At 39.3% G+C, this 18744-nt stretch overlaps 1 protein-coding gene across 1 annotated transcript in view; it reads left to right on the forward strand.

The window, feature by feature from the left end:
- Positions 1–18744, forward strand: part of CDK14 (cyclin dependent kinase 14) — a 513373-nt gene that overhangs the window by 134837 nt on the left and 359792 nt on the right. The window contains exon 4 of the mRNA XM_006084938.3: positions 4936–5030. Within this exon, the coding sequence (XP_006085000.1) occupies positions 4936–5030 (95 nt within the window). The remainder of the gene's footprint in view (positions 1–4935; positions 5031–18744) is intronic.

An 18744-nucleotide genomic window follows, 5' to 3' on the forward strand; every position in this document is an offset into this window, starting at 1 on the left:
ATTATTACATTAGTTACTCTTTTTCCCACCATAACTCCCCTCCACCCAGTTCCCACCCCACCCACCGCCCTCACTCCCCACCCACTGTCCTCATCCATAGGTGCACCATTATTGTCCAATCTCTTCCCTCACCCCCCACATCCCTTTCCCCTCCCAAGAATAGTCAGTCCATTCCCATTCTATGTCCCTGATTCTATTACAATCACCAGTTCATACTGTTCATCAGATTATTTATTCACTTGATTTTTAGATTCACTTGATGATAGATGTGTATTTGTTGTTCATATTTGTATCTTTACCTTTTTCTTCTTCTTCCTCTTCTTAAAGGATACCTTTTAGCATTTCATATAATACTGGTTTGGTGGTGATGAACTCCTTTAGCTTTTTCTTATCTGTGACGCTCTTTATCTGGCCTTCACTTCTGAATGATAGCTTTGCTGGATAAAGTAGTCTTGGTTGTAGGTTCTTGGTATTCATCACTTTGAATATTTCTTGCCACTCCCTTCTGGCCTGCAAAGTTTCTGTTGAGAAATCAGCTGACAGTCGTATGGGTACTCCCTTGTAGGTAACTAATTTTCTTTCTCTTGCTGCTTTTAAGATTCTCTCTTTGTCTTTTGCCCTTGGCATTTTAATTATGATGTGTCTTGGTGTGGTCCTTTTTGGATTCCTTTTGTTTGGGGTTCTATGCGCTTCCTGGACTTGGAAGTCTATTTCTTTCACCAGGTAGGGGAAGTTTTCTGTCATTATTCCTTCAAATAGGTTTTCAATATCTTGCTCTCTCTCTTCTTCTGGCACCCCTATAATTCGGATGTTGGTACACTTGAAGCTGTCCCAGAGGCTCCTTACACTATCTTCATATTTTTGGATTCTTTTTTCATTTTGCTTTTCCGGTTGGGTGTTTTTTGCTTCTTCATATTTCAAATATTTGACTTGATTCTTGCGATTCTCTGGTCTGCTGTTGGGATTCTGTATAATATTCTTTATTTCAGTCAGTGTATGCTTAATTTCTAGTTGGTTCTTTATCCCAACATCGAGGGTTTCACTAGATTTCTTGAAGATCTCACTACATTTATTGGCGGTCTCACCAGTCTTCTTGAAAATCTCACTACATTTATCGGCGGCTTCTAGACAGTTCTTTAAAGACCTTAAAAGTGTGGTTTTGAACTCTATATCCAGCAGTTTGCTTTCCTCCAATTCTGTCGTTTGTGTCCTGTTTCTTTGTCTCGGCATTTTTTATGCTTCGCTGTGTCGATAGAGTGCCTTTCTGTGCTAAGTGTCCCAATTACCTGAGGTAGACACTCTTGGTGCACCCCCTTGTGGGCTTTGTGCACAGTCTTGTTGTAATTAAGCCTTGATTGTTGTAGTTATCACTGGGAGGAATTGACCTCCAGGCCAATTGGCTGTGAGAATCAGCTGTGTCTGCAGTGGGAGGACTTCTGTGCTGGAGACACCCCTCTGGGGTTAGACTTGCTTCGATGGGGCTTTGGTGCTCACTGAGTCTGCCCCCTGAGTGTGTCCTTTGTGGTTCCACGGAGCTGCAAACTGGATGGTCCCACTCTGACCTCTGGGCTTCCTGGCTCCTGGATCTCTAGGGAGGTGCTAATCTAGCCTTTGCCTGAGGCTATCCAGCAAAAGTCTCCCTGCAGGGCTTGGGCGGGGCGGGTCCCATGGGATCAACAGGGCGGGGTTAGCAATTATGGCTGCTCTCAGTCTTACCCTCAGAGACTCTGCTTCTCAGTGTCCCATTAATCGCTGCAAGCCCCTCAGAGAGAAAGCTGCCCTCAGGTTCTGACCGATGTCAGACAGTCCCGCTTCTCCCGTATGAGTCTGGGTCCCTAGAGACTTGCCCGGAACTGGAGCTCAGAGCCTGAGACTCCCTCCCGATTGAAAACAACAACCATGCCCTCAGCCACCAGCCCGCTCCACATGCACCTCCGCACCTTAGTATTTCACCTCCGCACTGCGCCTCCTCTGATTCTCGGTATGCTTTTCTCTTTCCTTCTAGTTGTAGAATTTCCACTCAGCCAGCCTTCCTGTGGTTCTGGATGACGTCCGTTCCGTCTTTTAGTTGTATTTTTGAAGTGGTTGTGCGAGGCAGCAATCTCCGGTGTGTAACGTATGCCGCCATCTTGGTTTCCTCTAAAATTTTTTAATGTTGACATTATTGCAGTTGTTCCCTAGAATAGGTGTCCCCCTGTTCACCCCTTTCTCCCACTTCACCTTTCCTTGGCTCTCACCAAACTATTGTCTATGTCCATGAGGAATGCATATATGTTCCTTAGCTAATCCCTTCACCTTCTTTATTCAGTTACCCCCCTTCCGTCCTCCCCTTGGGCACTGGCCAGTCCATTTCATTTTATCTAGACTTTTTTTGAAGGGGGTAAGATTGCAGCTTTTCCATCCCATTTGAGGAACTATCTTGAGTATAGTGTTCGTGATTCAGAATAATTTCTCTTTTCATTTTGAAAATATTGCTGAATTGTCTTTCTTCAGCCAGTGTTGTCTATAAAAATATTATGCTTGTCGGGTAAATTTTCTGTTTAGATGCCACCTGCCTCCAAAGTTATCTGGGAAAACTTTATTCGAACATTGAACTTAGTATGTTTTCACTTATGTCCATTCTTTTATTTATTGCCTATTAAATGTTTTATTTCATTAATTAAATATTTAATCTCTAATCTCTCTGAAGATGCTGTCATTTTTATGCAAAGTTATTTTTATCTTTGCAATGTCAACTCTTTTTACCAGGGTTTTAGTTGAGCTGCTCATTAAATTTTATGCTTCTCTTATTGATATTCCTGAAATGATTTGTGATCCTTGGCTGTATACTCATTTTTGTGTGTGAGAATTGCTGTCAGCATATTCAGTTTTCTGTAAATTGTCTCTTGTAATTGTATGGGAGAGGCAGGCATTACGGCTTGGGGATGTGGGCATGTCGTGTTTTCTCTAAGTATTTATTGGCTACTTCCATCCTTGTTCGGCCCCTCTACCCTGAGTACCACATTCTCAGCTGTCTCCTCTGTGCACATGTCCCTGCATTTTGCTTGGGAGGACACCTCATGCTCAGCTGTGTTGATTAGTCTCATATTTACCTAGAGACTCTTGCTTCTTTTATTTGTAATGGCCTTACATGTTGGATCTTTAAGTTTCCACAATATTTTCTCCGAAGTCTTGATCCTGATTGCTTCTGTCTTTCAGAATTCCTCAAATTTTCACTTAGATATTGCTCTTCTTTTTTGTTTTATGCCCATTCCTGTTTCTGGTTTATTATTTTTGAAACATATCTTTTCAGGCACTCCTGGCATTTTAGATGGCAAGGAGGTAAGAGGCATATGCTCAACTTGCCACAGAATCCTTATAAATGGTAGGAGTCATATTCATTGTCAGGATGCTGTGTTGTTTCATAAGTGTTCTGAGGGCAAGAATAGTGTTTTGTAAACTTTATGCAAGAAGTTATTTCTCTAAGCTTCTACAGTTGGTTACTTACAAAGTGCCACAATCATTAACAACTTTTGACCAATTATATATGTACGTATAGCTATGATCAGATAATCCCTTTAAGATGTTTTTAATTCTCATATAATTATCATTTTCTAATATGTTTTGGTATTACCCTTTTTAATAGTGCCATTAAAATAACAGGTAATTTGCTTCCATGGCGGACAGTGCTCTCTGGTGAGGTTGGGGTAGGAGTTGAGCACAGAAGTGATGAGATCTCTCTCTCAGCACTTCTAAGCTCATGATGGGGTAAACCAGTGGTCGGCCAACTCATTAGTCAACAGAGCCAAATATCACCAGTACAACGATTGAAATTTCTTTTGAGAGCCAAATTTTTTAAACTTAAACTATATAGGTAGGTACATTGTTATTAACTTAATTAGGGTACTCCTCAGGCTTAGAAAGAGCCACACTCAAGGGGCCAAAGAGCTGCATGTGGCTCGTGAGCCGCAGTTTGCTGACCACGGGGGTAAATCATTTCTTATGGAAGAGCTATTTTGTTACAGCTAAACCTTAAGGATTGGTTTCTGAAGATATAAGAGAGTTCCTTTTGTATTATTAGTGAACCTGAAAGATACATCTGATTATCTGTTTGCATTGTCACTGACAGGTATTGCAGGAATAACTTTATATGCCTGAATTTTGTACAGTCATGATTTACAACAGGGTTCAGATAGTAACTCTTTCAGCTTTGTTGGCCTTATGATCTTGGTTGTAACTACAACTCTGTTGTAGCTTGAAAGTCATAGCACAATATATAAATGAGTGGATGACTGTGTCCCAATAAACTTTATGGACACTAAATTTGATTTTTAATATTCACATGCTATAACATTTTATTTTTCTTTTGATCCTCCTCTGTTAAAAAATTTAAAAACCTTTCTGAGCTTATGGGACATATGAAAACAGGTGGTGGGTGGGATTTGCCAGCCCGTAATTTAGAAGATTATATAATGACATGGAAAATAGTCATAATAGTGGAAAAAAGGCAGGTTACAAGATAGTGTAATCCCATTTATGTAAGAAAAGCAATATTCGGTATGCAGATAGCATTGGAAGAAGAGATATCAAAATTTGCCTTAGCTGGTTTGGCTCAGCAGATAGAGCGTCAGACTTCGAACTGAAGGGTAATGGGTTAGATTCCAGTTAAGGGCAGTTAAAAAAAAGAGAAAGAAATCTTAATGGTGATTTTCTCTGGGTGGTTAGATTATGGGTCAATCTAAACTTCTGTACTGTTCATTTGTATATTTGGAGTTTTATACCCTGAATATCTATGTTGTTGTTTTTTTTAAATAAGCATTGCTTTTTAAAAATAAGCATCAGAAAAACATTATTTAAAAAGTGACAGAGGATCTGTATATTTTTAGCAGAATTGGGTTATTTATTGTTAATTAGTTTGATACAATCTGCTTTGTTTACCCTCTGCTCCATTTTCAGCCGACAAGTCCCAAATTTGGAAAAGCTGACTCGTACGAAAAACTGGAAAAACTAGGGGAAGGCTCTTATGCTACAGTATACAAAGGGAAAAGCAAGTAAGTGCATTAGTTTCCGAATATTTCACATGTAAAACCTACCTGCTTTCTTAATACTAAGTCAGACTATATTTAAATAATTTTCATTTAATAGATAATAAATTCCCCCCTTAGGTTTCTTTTTCTGTTCTTTTAACAAGTGTAAAAGTCAGTAGAATTGTTTTTTCCCTGCTAACAGTTTTGCAGACTTGTCCAATTTATCTTTCCTGTCCTTCCCCATCCCCCCATCTTTGTTTTCTTTTTCCCTCATTGGAGTTGGAACCCTCGGATGAGAATTCTTTTCCAGGTGAATCATACAATTAATTTCTCATGGAGGTTTAGTATTTGCTTAAGAGTAAGAGTACTGGTTTGACAAAGCCAAATGTATTGGCCATTCCTGACATCTTTTAAAAGGAGCTTTTACCCCATCTTTCAGAAATTACTTAAAAATACTGCATACTCTTTCTCCCCCTGACTCCCACCTGTCTTCTTTGACATTAAGCCATATATATTTTCACAAAGAGAAACCACTCTTCCGCCATTTGTCCTCGCCCCCCATACTATGCTGGGGTTAGGGCACAGATTTGGATCCTCAACAAGGTCACCCCTACATGTTTCTGATGTGGTTAGGAGCACGGAGTTACTGTATTTGGAGGCCTGTGGCTCGTAGAAAACTTGACACTATTTCTGAAATAACTGTAGGAGACACAAGCCTTGTTTTATCTTAATCACATTACTAAATGATGTTGAAAAATAATTTTCTAAATTATTCCCATTTTTGTCTCCTTTTAAGTCATTATAAAAATTAGGAAATTTTAAGCTAAGTAATTAAAAAGATATAAAAGAAAATTCTCTGAAGTATCATTTTAAACATGTAATTGGAAATTATGCTGATTTGGGTGGTTTCTGGCTTTTATGGAATGTTTTCTTATACCTTTGTTCATGATTTTTTGAGTTAAGAAGGTGAAGGAATATTCCTGATAAAGAAAGATATGTGTAAGAAAGGAAGTGCAGAAGTGCTGAAAGTCAAAAATACTAGTATAAATTTTGAGATCTTAGATATTTGAAAAAACAAAGGTTGTTTTTTTTTTTATGTTAAGGAAAAATAAACATGGGGAATGCAAAAGAAAACAACATAGGTGGCTGTTAATGACTTAACTGTGTTGCTTCAGCATTACAGAATGTTATGGTAATGGTCTAAATCAGGGTTGGGGAACCTTCTTTCTGCCAAGAGCCATTTGGATATTTATACATCATTTGCAGTCCATACAAAATTATCAACTTAAAAATTGGCCTGCTATATTTGGTCAAACATTTAATTAACTCCCCCCTAATGCCTTGGCAACAGGCCAAATGACTTCACAGGCCTTATACAGCTCGAGGGCCAGACGTTCCTCACTCCTGGTCTAAATGGTTGAGCTAATTTCAGTAGGGTTTGTGTCCCAAATTTTAAATATTTTCCTAAAGAAAAATAGTTAGTACCCTACTGTATAAAAAAGTACTTGTACATTTAATGTTAATAGCAATGAAGATAACTACATTGGGTTAAGCAATTATGTTCAATATAATCTGGTATGTGCATTGTCTTGTTTACTCCTCACAATTCCTTATATGATTAGATCATATTGCTATCATCTCCATTTGTCCAGGAAACTGTGCTTAGAGAGTTTCAGCCACTTGTCCCAAGTCCATACAGGTGGTTAGTGGCAATACTTGTTTTGGCTCATATCTATTGGGTTTGAAGCCATTATTTTCCTAACCATTACACTGTACCGCTTCCACAGTGTAAGGCCTTCCTTGGAAAGAGTTGATCCTTGTTGAATATTCCAGATGGTTCTCACATATGCTCTGACTTGGTTTAATCAGAATCAAACAGAAGCAAACATGCAATTTCATTATAAGGAAACAAACCAATCATTTTGAAGTGCCCTCCCACAAAAGATGTGCTTGGCTGATTTCCAAATGTAAGCTAGTAACTCTATTAAATGTTTAACTTTAAGATTGATGTCACAGTCTTGGGGATGGGTGAGAAATCCTCCATTTATTATGCCTGAATAAAAGGAAGACTGCCTTTTAAGTACCTGTAGTCTTTGAGAAGGATGGCTCTGGACAGTTAATACTTCTCACTCCAGCAGGTCTAAATGTATCTTGTCAGCATTTCTCAAGCTGTTTCAAGCCTGTTGGTCACATGCGGCATTTAATTTCCTCTAGCTGGAGATCAAAGCCATTGACCACTGGCCTCCTTTAAGACGTGACAGGCTGCCTGTGCTTGCTTTAAGGTGGCAAGGTCAGGCCAATGGACCCTAGTTATATGTGCCATCTAGCAAGACGTGAGAGCTGCCTTTGGTTGGTGTATCCCCTGAAGTGCTACGTAGTTTAAAGAGCCAGCTGCATGTTGGAATTCCTGTTGCAGCATTCCTGACCACTCTCCCATAAATGTCTGCAGCGCTCCTCCGTCTTTAAACATTGTCCTTAGCATCTTCTCTAAGAGCAGCTGTTAGTATCTTGCACTAAAGCTGCCTGGCATTTGTAGAGATCTCACTGATTGTTGGCTTGAGAACATTTTACATATGTTAATTTACACGTGTCACGTTTGGATCTACCTTGAACCTCATGACATTAGTCTGCTAGGGCTGCAGAAACAGCACCACAAACTGGATGGCTTAAACAAGAACTTTATTCTGTTACAGTTCTGGGGGCCAGAGTCTAAGAACAAGGCGTTGGCAGAGTGCTTCTTTCTGAGGGTTGGTTCTGTAAGGGACACTGTTCCCTGCCTCTCTCCTAGCCTCTGCGGTGTGCTGGCAATCATTGCATTGCTGGCTTGTAGGTGCATCACCCTGATCTCTGCCTTCATGTTCACATGGTGTGCTCCCTGTGTGCCTCTGTCTCTACATCCAAATTTCCCCTTTTTCTGAGGACTCAAATCACATTGCATGACCTCATTTTAACTTGATTACCTCGGTAAAGACCCTGTTTCCACATAAGGTCACATTATGAGGCATGAGGGGCTAGAACATCAACACATCTCTTTTGGAGGACACACTTCCATTCATAACACTTATGAATTTCAGACCTCACTAATTTGGCATTGTGTTTATGACATGGGTTTCTTGTCCTACTTATAGTATGTATTAGCTGTCTTTTATTTCATGTTTCTTTTTTAAACAATATAAGTGAAGGATATACCCTCCAACAAGAGGTTTGTGTAATTGTTGATTTTGGTGTAGTAGTTGCTGTTAGCCATAATTTAGACACTTGAGAAGGAATAGGAAGGCTTTTTATTATTATTAAATTAGGGTCACATAGGTTGGGGAGTTGATCGAGATTCCTATACTGTGCAAAACCCTTTGGTAATGAGTTTGGTTCTAAAGATTATGGTGGATTAACTGCAACCATATCAATATACAACACTCAAAAATAAGTTTTTTTAGAAAAAGCTTTACACTTTTCATATTTTCCTATCTGAGTAGAGTTTTTTTTCTAAACATTTTCTCCAGCTTCATAATTATTTTTTTGTGCATGTGCGTGTTTGTATTTGGGGCAGGGAAGCAATTTATTATCACTGACTGCTAATCTCTATCCTGGTTTAGTTTCCTTATTATGTTCTCTCTTCTAAATCTCTTTCACATTTAATGTAGGATTTAAAAAGATCATGCATTGCATACTTCACATTTTAAAACATGTGGCATTTTAAAATGTCTTTAATTCAGCCTGTTGAAGTCATGTTTTTACCTCTCAGTTTCCCAGGGACGTTTGACTATGTTCACGTGTGAACATTTTCTGAGCTTATTCAACTGATTATGAGTGTTTATTATGTTACTTTTATGTCTTTTCTATGCCGTGGGTGAAAAATAGGTATCTTAGATATGGATTCTGCTGTCAGGAACTTAACAGTCATGAAGGGAGGTGGTCCACATACATAAATAAGTCTATAAAGTTGGAATGTGATATATTCTGTAAAAGCTAGAATGCAGTAAGAAAGGCCAGGTAAAATGGTGTGGGTTTCAAAAGCAAGGAAGAGAGGATGGTGTCGATTAAAGTGTTTTAACTATGTTCTCTCCAGTGGTATTTGACTTCACAGATTCATTTTTAAAAGTTTTATTTTTAAACTATAGTTTGCATTCAACATTATTTTGTATTAGTTTCAGATGTACAGCATGGCAGACAATCATATACTTTACAATGTTCCCAGTATTTCAAGTACCCACCTGGCACCATACATAGTTATTACAATATTGTTGACTATATTCCCTATGCTTTATTTTACATCCCCATGTATTTTGTAACTACCAATTAGTACATCTAATTCCTTCACTTTTTTCACCCAGCCCCCCAAGCCTTTTCCCCTCTGGCATCCATCAGTCTGTTCTCTGTATGCATAAGTCTTTTTATTTTGTTTGTTTATTTTGTTCTATAGATTCCACATATAAGTGAAATTGCATGGTACCTGTCTTATTTCACTTAACATAATGCCCAGTTAATCATTCCCCACCCACCCACAACCCCCACCTTTCCTCTGAAATTTGTCAGTCTGTTCCATGCTTCTGTGTCTCTGGATCTAGCAAACTGATTCCTTTTGTTTGTTGTGTGAATTTTGATTAAGCAAAGGTGTTGTGTTTAAATGTTAAAGTGGAATTGGCTTTAAGCCTTACAATTGGGAAGGGTTAGTGGGTTGTTAACATGTGAGCACCTATGAATGTATGAGCATGATAGATAAAAACTACAGTCACCAGCCACCTCAATTCCCAAACTTGAGATGCAGTGGGACCCATCTGCTCCAGTGCCCTGGGATCTGTTGGTGGAACACACCCACGTCCCTCCGTGCCTAAGTCCCCCAGGTTTCTGCATCCCATGGTGAGACACCACGGACCTTTACTGTTGCCCGGGACAGGGTCCTCTCTTCTTCTTCCTACTTTATCTAGGGGAGTGTGAGGCTTCAGCCGCTTGCTTTTCATTTTCTCATACTTCTAGTGTCATTTAGATAAAGAGAAACCTTGCTTTTTTGTTCCATCTCTGTAATTAAAGTATTGGACTTACTCTGACAAAGCCATTCAACTGATACTGGTAATACTGGTTTCTGGTCTTTTTTTTTTTTTTTTTCTTATCTTCAGTTTCTGTTGAGGTGAAGATGCAAAACTTTACTCCTGCAGGAGCCTGCTAAACGTAGAAGTCTGCCCACACTGGCTTGTGCCAGCCCTAAGTTGTTACCTCAAAGGTGAATAAGAACGGAGGAGGAATTTCCTCACTTTATGTAACACAAGACTTATGTGATTGAAAGTGCCAATCTTCTTTTAGCATTTCATTCTGCCAGTCTGTGCTGAATTATTGAACTTGAATGAAATGACCTCATAAATGGAGAGACTAAACCCAAGCCAAGACTGAAATATACTAAATACATTTCAAAGAGCTCTTCAAAGCCCCTGGAGAAATAGTGGGAAGAAATGCTGTTAATTAAAACAAGCAGCAGTCAAGAGGAAGAGAGCGGCAGTTAACCGCTTTTTCAGAATATGTGGGATTAGCGAGGTGGCTTTTACTGCTCGCCCTGAAGGTCAACTCCATTGCAGCACTATCAGGAGTTGGAAGAATTCTAAAAGTCATAAATGCCCAGATGGAAAACACTGGACTCCTACTTCACTGAAGTTTCAATCTTAAGTGCTGACACTTATATATTCTGTAAAAGCTAGAATGCAGCATAAGGGGACTGTTATGCTGACTTCCAGTGTCCTGAGAGGTTACTGTCCGCAAATGGGAACTCTGTACAAAGGAGAGGCAGGTCTGATTGCTTTGTATGAGCTGCTGCAGGATGCTTCTGAGGCCCTCTCTCTGTTTCTCTTTAGGCTGCGTTGATTTCTTTTAGACTTTGGGTCCATGGGCCAAAGCTTGTTATCACAGCTCACTTCTAAGATCAAGCCTGTATCCGCGCTATTAGTCACAGGGTACGAAAATGGCAGCATAGTATGGCAATAAAATCAGCAGTAAGTAGTGCAATTTAATGCACAAAATACATGACAACATAGAAAAGAAATTGGATAAAGAAGCTAATGGAGTAAATGGATTTTGCTCCAGGTGAGTTTCAGATCTGGTGCTCCTCGTGTATAGGTAAAGTTGCAAGAGTAGAGTTCTAATTCTTACTAGGCCAAGGAGGATAGTAGCTCATCCACCGACATTTGCTAATTTTATTTTTAAAAACCAGAAAGTATATTGAAATAGCAGATCCAACCCTGACTTCCTTTAGATTTTAGTGAAAGAATGCGAGGCATGAGGGTCTGGTTCATCAGTACAGCTGGTCTCAGTTTGCAGCGGATAAACAAACAATGCCTAATCTTTCTGACAAAAGTGACAATGAGGATATTGTTTAGGGAAGAGGCATGATTTCAATTAGACAAAACTGTACAGGGATAGCTTCCCTATTAGACAATGTTTAAATGTATCGGCCTCTGTTAGTTATTTTTGTTATTAGGGTTCTTTGAACATTTGATTTGGAGCCACTCAAAAATAATCAGTGATATTTACTGTCTTCAAAATTGAGGTCATATATCAGCTATGCCCAACTGGTGAAAATGGGGGCATTCTTTGCCTAGTGGAAGAAATATTTGAAAGAGGTAGTGTGGAAATTTCCAATTATCATAATGTCAGGGCTCCTAGAATCTCTCTCCCATAGTTCAGGTTGAATAGTTTTTGAGGAGGACTAGAGGAAGGATATGATGATAAAATTGGTTTCACCTTAAAGCATACCCACATTCCTGAGTTGTTTTATTATTATTATCATCCTTTTAGTTTAAACCAGGATGCTAGGGAATTAGCATCTTTTTAGTCTAAACCAGTGGTTCTCAACTGATTCTCGGTCTTTCTCCCCAGGTTACATTTGATGATATCTGGAAACACGTTTGGTTTTCACAGCGTAGGGAGAGGTGGTTTTGTTACTGGCATCTAGAGAGGCCGGGGATGCTGTTGAACCACCCCACAAATGAACAGGACAACCTTCTGCAACAGAAAATTATTTATCCCCAAGTGTCATTACTACGAGGTTGAGAAACCCTTGTCTAGACAAGGACTGCCTGCAGGCAGTGTTTATTTAAAAGAGCTCTTTTCTTTAGCGGTATTTACTAAGCCCCTATGGTACTCTGCGTGCGAGGCCAGCCAGTGGACATGTAGTGCGGAACAAAATTGAGTTCCTCTTTTCATGAAGCCATCATGTTGTTGGAGAGGCAAAAATTAATCAAGATAGTGTACATATTTGTAATTTTAAATTGCATAAAAGAAAAAAGATAGAAAGAATTAAGACAGAGAGTGGTGGATTACATTTGCAGGAGAGTTGGTTGGACAATAGATATACTTGTGATGGAGGGATAATAGAAGGCTTGCTTCAAAGGCGATAATTATGCTTAGATCTGAAGGAGGAGAAGTGACCAACCAGGTACAGAATAAGGACAAAAGTGTTTCAGGCCGGACCCTGAGAAGAGCTTGGTAGGTTCTGCAGACTTGGAGAACCCCAGGGGGGTTAGGGATGTGTTCAGGGAGATTTGTATGAATTGAGTTTTGAGAACTTGGCAAGGCCTTGGGGATCATTCTAGGAATGCTCTGCTTATACATTACTGCAAAATGAACCACCCCAAAACTTAGAGACTGAAAACGACACTGTCATTCAGTTTGCAGCAGTTGGGGAAGTGCTGGGCAGGAAGGGTTTGTTTCTGTTTCATGTGGTATCATTTCGTGCATCTTGTCTGGGATATGAAGGATCCATTGCCAACATGGTTCACACACATGGCTGGAAAGCCGGAGCTGGCTTTTCGCATGGTTTGGGCTTCCTAATAGCATTTTGTCTCAAAATGAACTTCCCGTGACACAGGAAGTAAGATGTCTGCCTTCAGCTCCAACATGTAAAGAGCTTGGGAGTTGTTGCTTCCATCCTTACAATGAAAAACAGCTGGGCAACCTGAAAAATCAAGTTTTCTTCAAGTCATCAAAGAACAGAGGTTGCAAGGAAAACACTATGCTAAACTCTGAAGAGACAGACACGTTGAGGTAGACATAGCCATCATTTCCTTACCTGGACCATAAGCCGCTGGAGCCGTAACTGGTAGGAATGCAGAAATAGTCACTTCGATCAACTGCTGGAGACGGAGTGGGGACTAATGTGAGAGTGAAAGCTCCGGGGCTGCAGCTGTAGCCCAAGCTCCCACATTTCTGCAGACTTTGCCTCCAGGAACCCCACAAGGTTCTCAACGTGAAGATCATGAAAAGAAGATCTGTTTGTGGCTCTGGCAGTGGGAGGGGGAGAGTAATTTTTTCCTAAGAAGATATAACAGTTCTTCATGTGTATGCACCTAACAATAGAATGTTAAACTATGTGAGGCGAAAACTGATAAGAACAGGAATGAGAAATGGACAAATCAAATATTGTCATTGGAGACGTCAGTACCCCTTTGTCAGCAATAGATAGATCCCTCAAGCAGAAAGATCACTAAGGAATAGATGACCAGGGAAGCTTTCAATATTTTAAGGCCTGTACCCAGAACTGGAAGTGTCACTTTCACCTATTTTATGGATCCGGTATTTGAAGAGACCAGATTCCAAGGTAGGGGACATACGATGCACCAGGAGTGTCAAAGAATTTTGGGCCTATGTTAATTATTATTATGAAACCCCAACTGAGCCACACCGGCCGGTGGGGAGCATGTTTAAAATCTCACAATAGAGATTGAATTTCATTCTAGTCTGGAATTAAATCTTTGTTGTCAGTTGTGCACAGAATTCTTCAGTTATCTTTTGTGACCACTTACTCTTGACCCCTTTTTGAGTTAGCCTCACTAGGTTTTAGATGACATTCTTGAGAAGGGCCAAGACTGGGTTTGGAGTAAGGCGCTTTGTGCTTTATGTCCTGGTTTGCCTGCGACAGTCCTGGTTTATGCTTTGGTCTTTGTGTAATTATGAGTAATTCTTCTTTTTACTAATTCGGTGTCCCCATTTAGATGATAAATTATATGCTCACCTTACTTATATAGTGCTTTATTCTTTTAGAAACTTGAACAAAACATTTTGCCAAAGCACAAAATTTGATTAAAATATTTTATTCTGGGATTCATAAGAAGCAAGCATTAATTAGAATGAATCTTTGGGGAGCTTTTTGAACTGTTTGTAATTACCATTGAACCTCTCTTGTAGATTTGTCCATTTAAAATGTTTCATGGCTGGTTCATGAGCTTTAAGTACAGTACATGCTCTTGGGCAGCAAGCAAAGTATGGAGACTAGACTTCATGCTTTTTGTGCAAAAGCAACCGATCAGTCTAAAATTCAAATAACCTACCTAGATCCCTTACCACTCATAACATAAATGGCAGGCTCAGAGTCATTTAAGGTAGTTGAAATGCTGGAAATTTGAAGCCGGAATGAATGAGTAAACTGGGTTTTGGGTGAAATCAGGTGCTGTTAGAATTCCAAGCTAATAGGTTGTAGCATCAATGAGTTTTAGTCAAATGTGTACAGTCTGTTTAGCACTGATGTATACAAAAGAAGTATACTATACCAGTAGGAATAATTATAATAATGGAGAGATGGCATGTTGCTGAAAATCTAGGACTACAAATTGCATAGTGTAATCAAGTACAAGATTGGATTGTGGACACTGTTGACTGGAGGCAGTTTTGAGGAATACGAGATCCTGGTAGGCCAGGACCAGAAAAGAAACGGAGTGGGGTTTGATCTGATTCTTTCCCCAAGGATGCGTGGGTTGCCCAGGGAGTTCAGCGTGTTAGTTGTCTCATAGTTGGGCTCAAGTGATACCTGCTTGTGTCACTAAAATCTGAAAATGGAAGAGAAAACACAAGCTCAGTGGCTTCTATCCAGAAAAATATCTGAGCTTAAAAAAAACAATCTCAGACAGAGAGGAAATTATTTTAAAGATTTCAGGCACGAGGCATTTTTCATGCTTAATGGTTGATTCAAGAAAACAGACATCTCTTTCCCTGTATAAACAAATTCTTTGAAAAATTAAAAGATAATTCAGTTTGTAGTTCAAAATGGTCCTTTTGGGATTGCTGTGTTTTTAACTGTCTCTGTTTTCAGGGATTTAGATCAGTGGTCCCACAGATCCACCAGCATTGTCTGAGCCGGGGGGAAATTGTAAACATTAGACACTTTGGTTAATAGTTGAAAGCCCTGTTGTAACTCAGCAGAGAATAAGGTAGAAGGCATTCCTAATTGGCCTGATGGGTGACACAAGAGTGAATTCGGAAGCAGCCTAGCAGCCACCACAGGTTATCTACCAACTAAAAAGCCCCTGTGGGAGCTGAAAGGGAACCGAAGGCTTTTATTGTGCCTCTGATCAAACCTCCTAGGAGAACGAAGAGGGAAATGGAGATACTGAGAAACCAAATATATGTTACAGAGGAGCCCTATTGGGGATCCCAGAGGAAGCTGAATTCCTAATGAGAAGGCAATGGACTAGGTAAAACAGAGTCACACTGTTTTCTTTCTTTTCTTTTCTTTTGCTTCATGTTCCTGGGAAAGTTTCAATGTTAAGCTCTGGAGAATTGTGGGCACATATGACTATGCCCAAAGTAAAGCATAGAGGATTATTAAATTAAAATTAAATATATCTGATCTCTGGGTGAAGTAGATGAAATATCAGAATGCAAGTATTTAGAGTTGGACAAAGCCTCGAGGAACCAAGGAAGATCAGAGGGACTGCCAGAGAGGTAACAAGGAAACCAGGCAAATGCCAAGGAAGGGAGAGTTGCAGAAGGGCGTGCATGAGGTCAAGTATTCAGCAAGGTCAAATCAGATGAGTCTCGAGAGAATCCATTCCAATTAGGAAGGTTTTTCTTAAATATGTGTAGGGGATCGGTGGGGAAAGAGACCTACTTGCTTTAGATCGAAGAGAGAGAGAGAAAGGGAGGTGAAAAAATGGAGGCTGAAATGCAAGATATTAGTTTGAGGCAGGGAAGGAAAGAACAAGAAGAAAGACAAGTATTTGTTTTTGTTGTTTTAGTTTTAAACTAAATAGGAGGGAATTGAGTATGGCATAGATTATAACAAAGGAGCCAGTAAATAGGGAGAGAGAAAATGGTTAAGAAAACACAGTCTTGATGAAGAAGCCCGAGGAGCTCTGTTTCTTCTGTCACTTGAACTTTGTTCTGTGTGTTGCACATATTTGGTCTCCTCTTTTCTTGTGCTGATAATACCAGCTTCATCTCATTTAGGACTTAGACGTATAAGAATAGTATCCTTCTTAATTCTTCCTTCTCTTTTTATTTGTGTTCTTTAAAAATTCAGATACTTCATTGAAGTCTGTGTAGAGCATTGGTTTCTCTTCTTGGACCTTTTGACTCCATTGATACTAGTTGTGATTTTTAACAACAATATCGATTTTTGTAAATCTTTTCTTTCTCCTGGTGCTACCTTTCTCTTTACAATTTAAGGTTATAAAATAAAGATGATATTTATTGAACACTGGGTTAAGCTTCATTTTTTCACCTATAAGAATAGGGCTAACAATAAGAATTGATTTCATATAACTGTGAGGAGTATATATAACTGAATATATGAGAGTTTAGAACATCATCTTACATATAGTACATGGTCAGTGAATATCAATTACTACTTTTTTATTTGTTTTTAATAACAAGCCTAGAAAAGCTTTGAAATAAGACTATTTCTCCCACTTTACAGATTTAGAAACTGAGGCCCAAAATGTAGTTTGCCCATGATCACATAGCTAAGTGGCAGAGCCAAGATTCAGGCCCCGTCAAGTCCAACTAGAGAGCTGAGTTCCAATTTTTATCTCCTTTTATTTTTTTGGGAAAAATTTTGAAATCTGCTTTCTTAAATTCTATTCTTACTAGACCTTTGTTAATGATTGACCCCGGGGGTACATACTAGTTTCTCCCATGATTCTCATATCTTCCTTTGTGCCAGTGTGTAATTTCCTTTAGTTATTTATCATTCGTATGCTCTGCTGTTCTAGGCAACCGCACAGTGACATCATCATAGCAATTTCCCCCGTTATTTTACCCAAGTGGTTTGTGGCTTTCCCTACAGTAGGTGCCTGCTTGAAATAGAACACTCACTGTTCCTCTTTCCCCTCTGTCAAATACATTTATTTTGGACAAGGTTTTCCATTCCATTGCTGCCTTCTCATTGTGCACCTCAGCCCAAGATTTGATGGCACTCATTTCTCTTACTCTCTTTTTATTCTACTCATATGGCAAACATAACTCCTGATCTGCCAGCACCTTTACAACCCTTTTATCTGTCTCATAAATAGTGGAGAAACTAATACCTAACATTATAGCAAGAACAGTACCTTAAAAAAATAACATTTTTTCAAAGAATTTTTCAGTTTTTTTTTTTCAGCGAATCAGAAACTCATCACCTTTGAGCCCCCACCCAAAGTATATTCCCACCCCTAACTGTACATGTAGTTAAGCATTCAGAATTTAATTAAGAGGAAAAAATGATTGTCTCTACTTGGTATGCCATTTGGAAGTCTTGCCAAAATTTCATATTTGTTTTTATTTTAAGCAACTTCCTTATATATTTTGTGTCAAAGCACATACATTTATATTGATTGTACATATTTATTCACACAAACTTTATTTTTATTTTTTTGTTGGAGTATATTGGATTTTTAAAATTTTTTTTTATTGATTAAGTTATTACATATGTGTCCTTATCCCCACGTGACCCCCATCCCCCCCACTCATGCCCTCCTCCCCTCCCCCTGTTGTCTGTGTCCATTGGTTAGGCCTATATGCATGCATACAAGTCCTTTGGTTGATCTCTTCTCCTTACCCCCACCCTCCCCTACCTTCCCTCTGAAGTTTGACGGTCTGATCAATGCTTCTCTTGTCTCTTGATCTGTTTTTGTTCATCAATTTATGGTGTTCATTATATTCCACAAATGAATGAGATCATGTGATATTTATCTTTCTCTGACTAGCTTATTTCACTTGGCATAATGCTCTCCAGTTCCATCCATGCTGTTGCAAATGGTAAGAATTCCTTTTTTTTTATAGCAGCATAGTACTCCATTGTGTAGATGTACAACAGTTTTGTTTGTTTGTTGTTTTTTTTAAAAATATATTTTATTGATTTTTCACAGAGAGGAAGGGAGAGAGATAGAGTTAGAAACATCGATGAGAGAGAAACATCGATCAGCTGCCTCCTGCACATCCCCCACCGGGGATGTGCCCGCAACCCAGGCACATGCCCTCGACCGGAATCGAACCCGGGACCTCTCAGTCCGAAGGCCGACGCTCTATCCACTGAGCCAAACCGGTCCCGGCAACAGTTTTTTTTTTTTTTTTAAATCTTTATTGTTCAGATTATGCAGTTGTTCCTCTTTTTTCCCCCCATAGCTCCCCTCCACCAGGTTCCCACCCCACCCTCTGCCCTTACTCCCCCCCCCCCACTGCCCTCATCCATAGGTGTATGATTTTTGTCCAGTCTCTTCCCGCACCCCCAAACCCCTTTCCCCCTGAGAATTGTCAGTCCACTTCCTTTCTATGCCCCTGATTCTATTATATTCACCAGTTTATTCTGTTTATCAGATTTTTTATTCCCTTGATTTTTAGATTCACTTGTTGATAGATATGCATTTGTTGTTCATAATTTTTATCTTTACCTTTTTCTTCTTCTTCCTCTTCTTAGAGAATACCTTTCAGCATTTCATATTATACTGGTTTGGTGGTGATGAACTCCTTTAGCTTTTTCATATCTGTGAAGCTCTTTATC

The sequence above is a fragment of the Myotis lucifugus genome, unplaced genomic scaffold (assembly GCF_000147115.1).
Source record: "Myotis lucifugus unplaced genomic scaffold, Myoluc2.0 scaffold_15, whole genome shotgun sequence".
NCBI lineage: Eukaryota > Metazoa > Chordata > Mammalia > Chiroptera > Vespertilionidae > Myotis > Myotis lucifugus.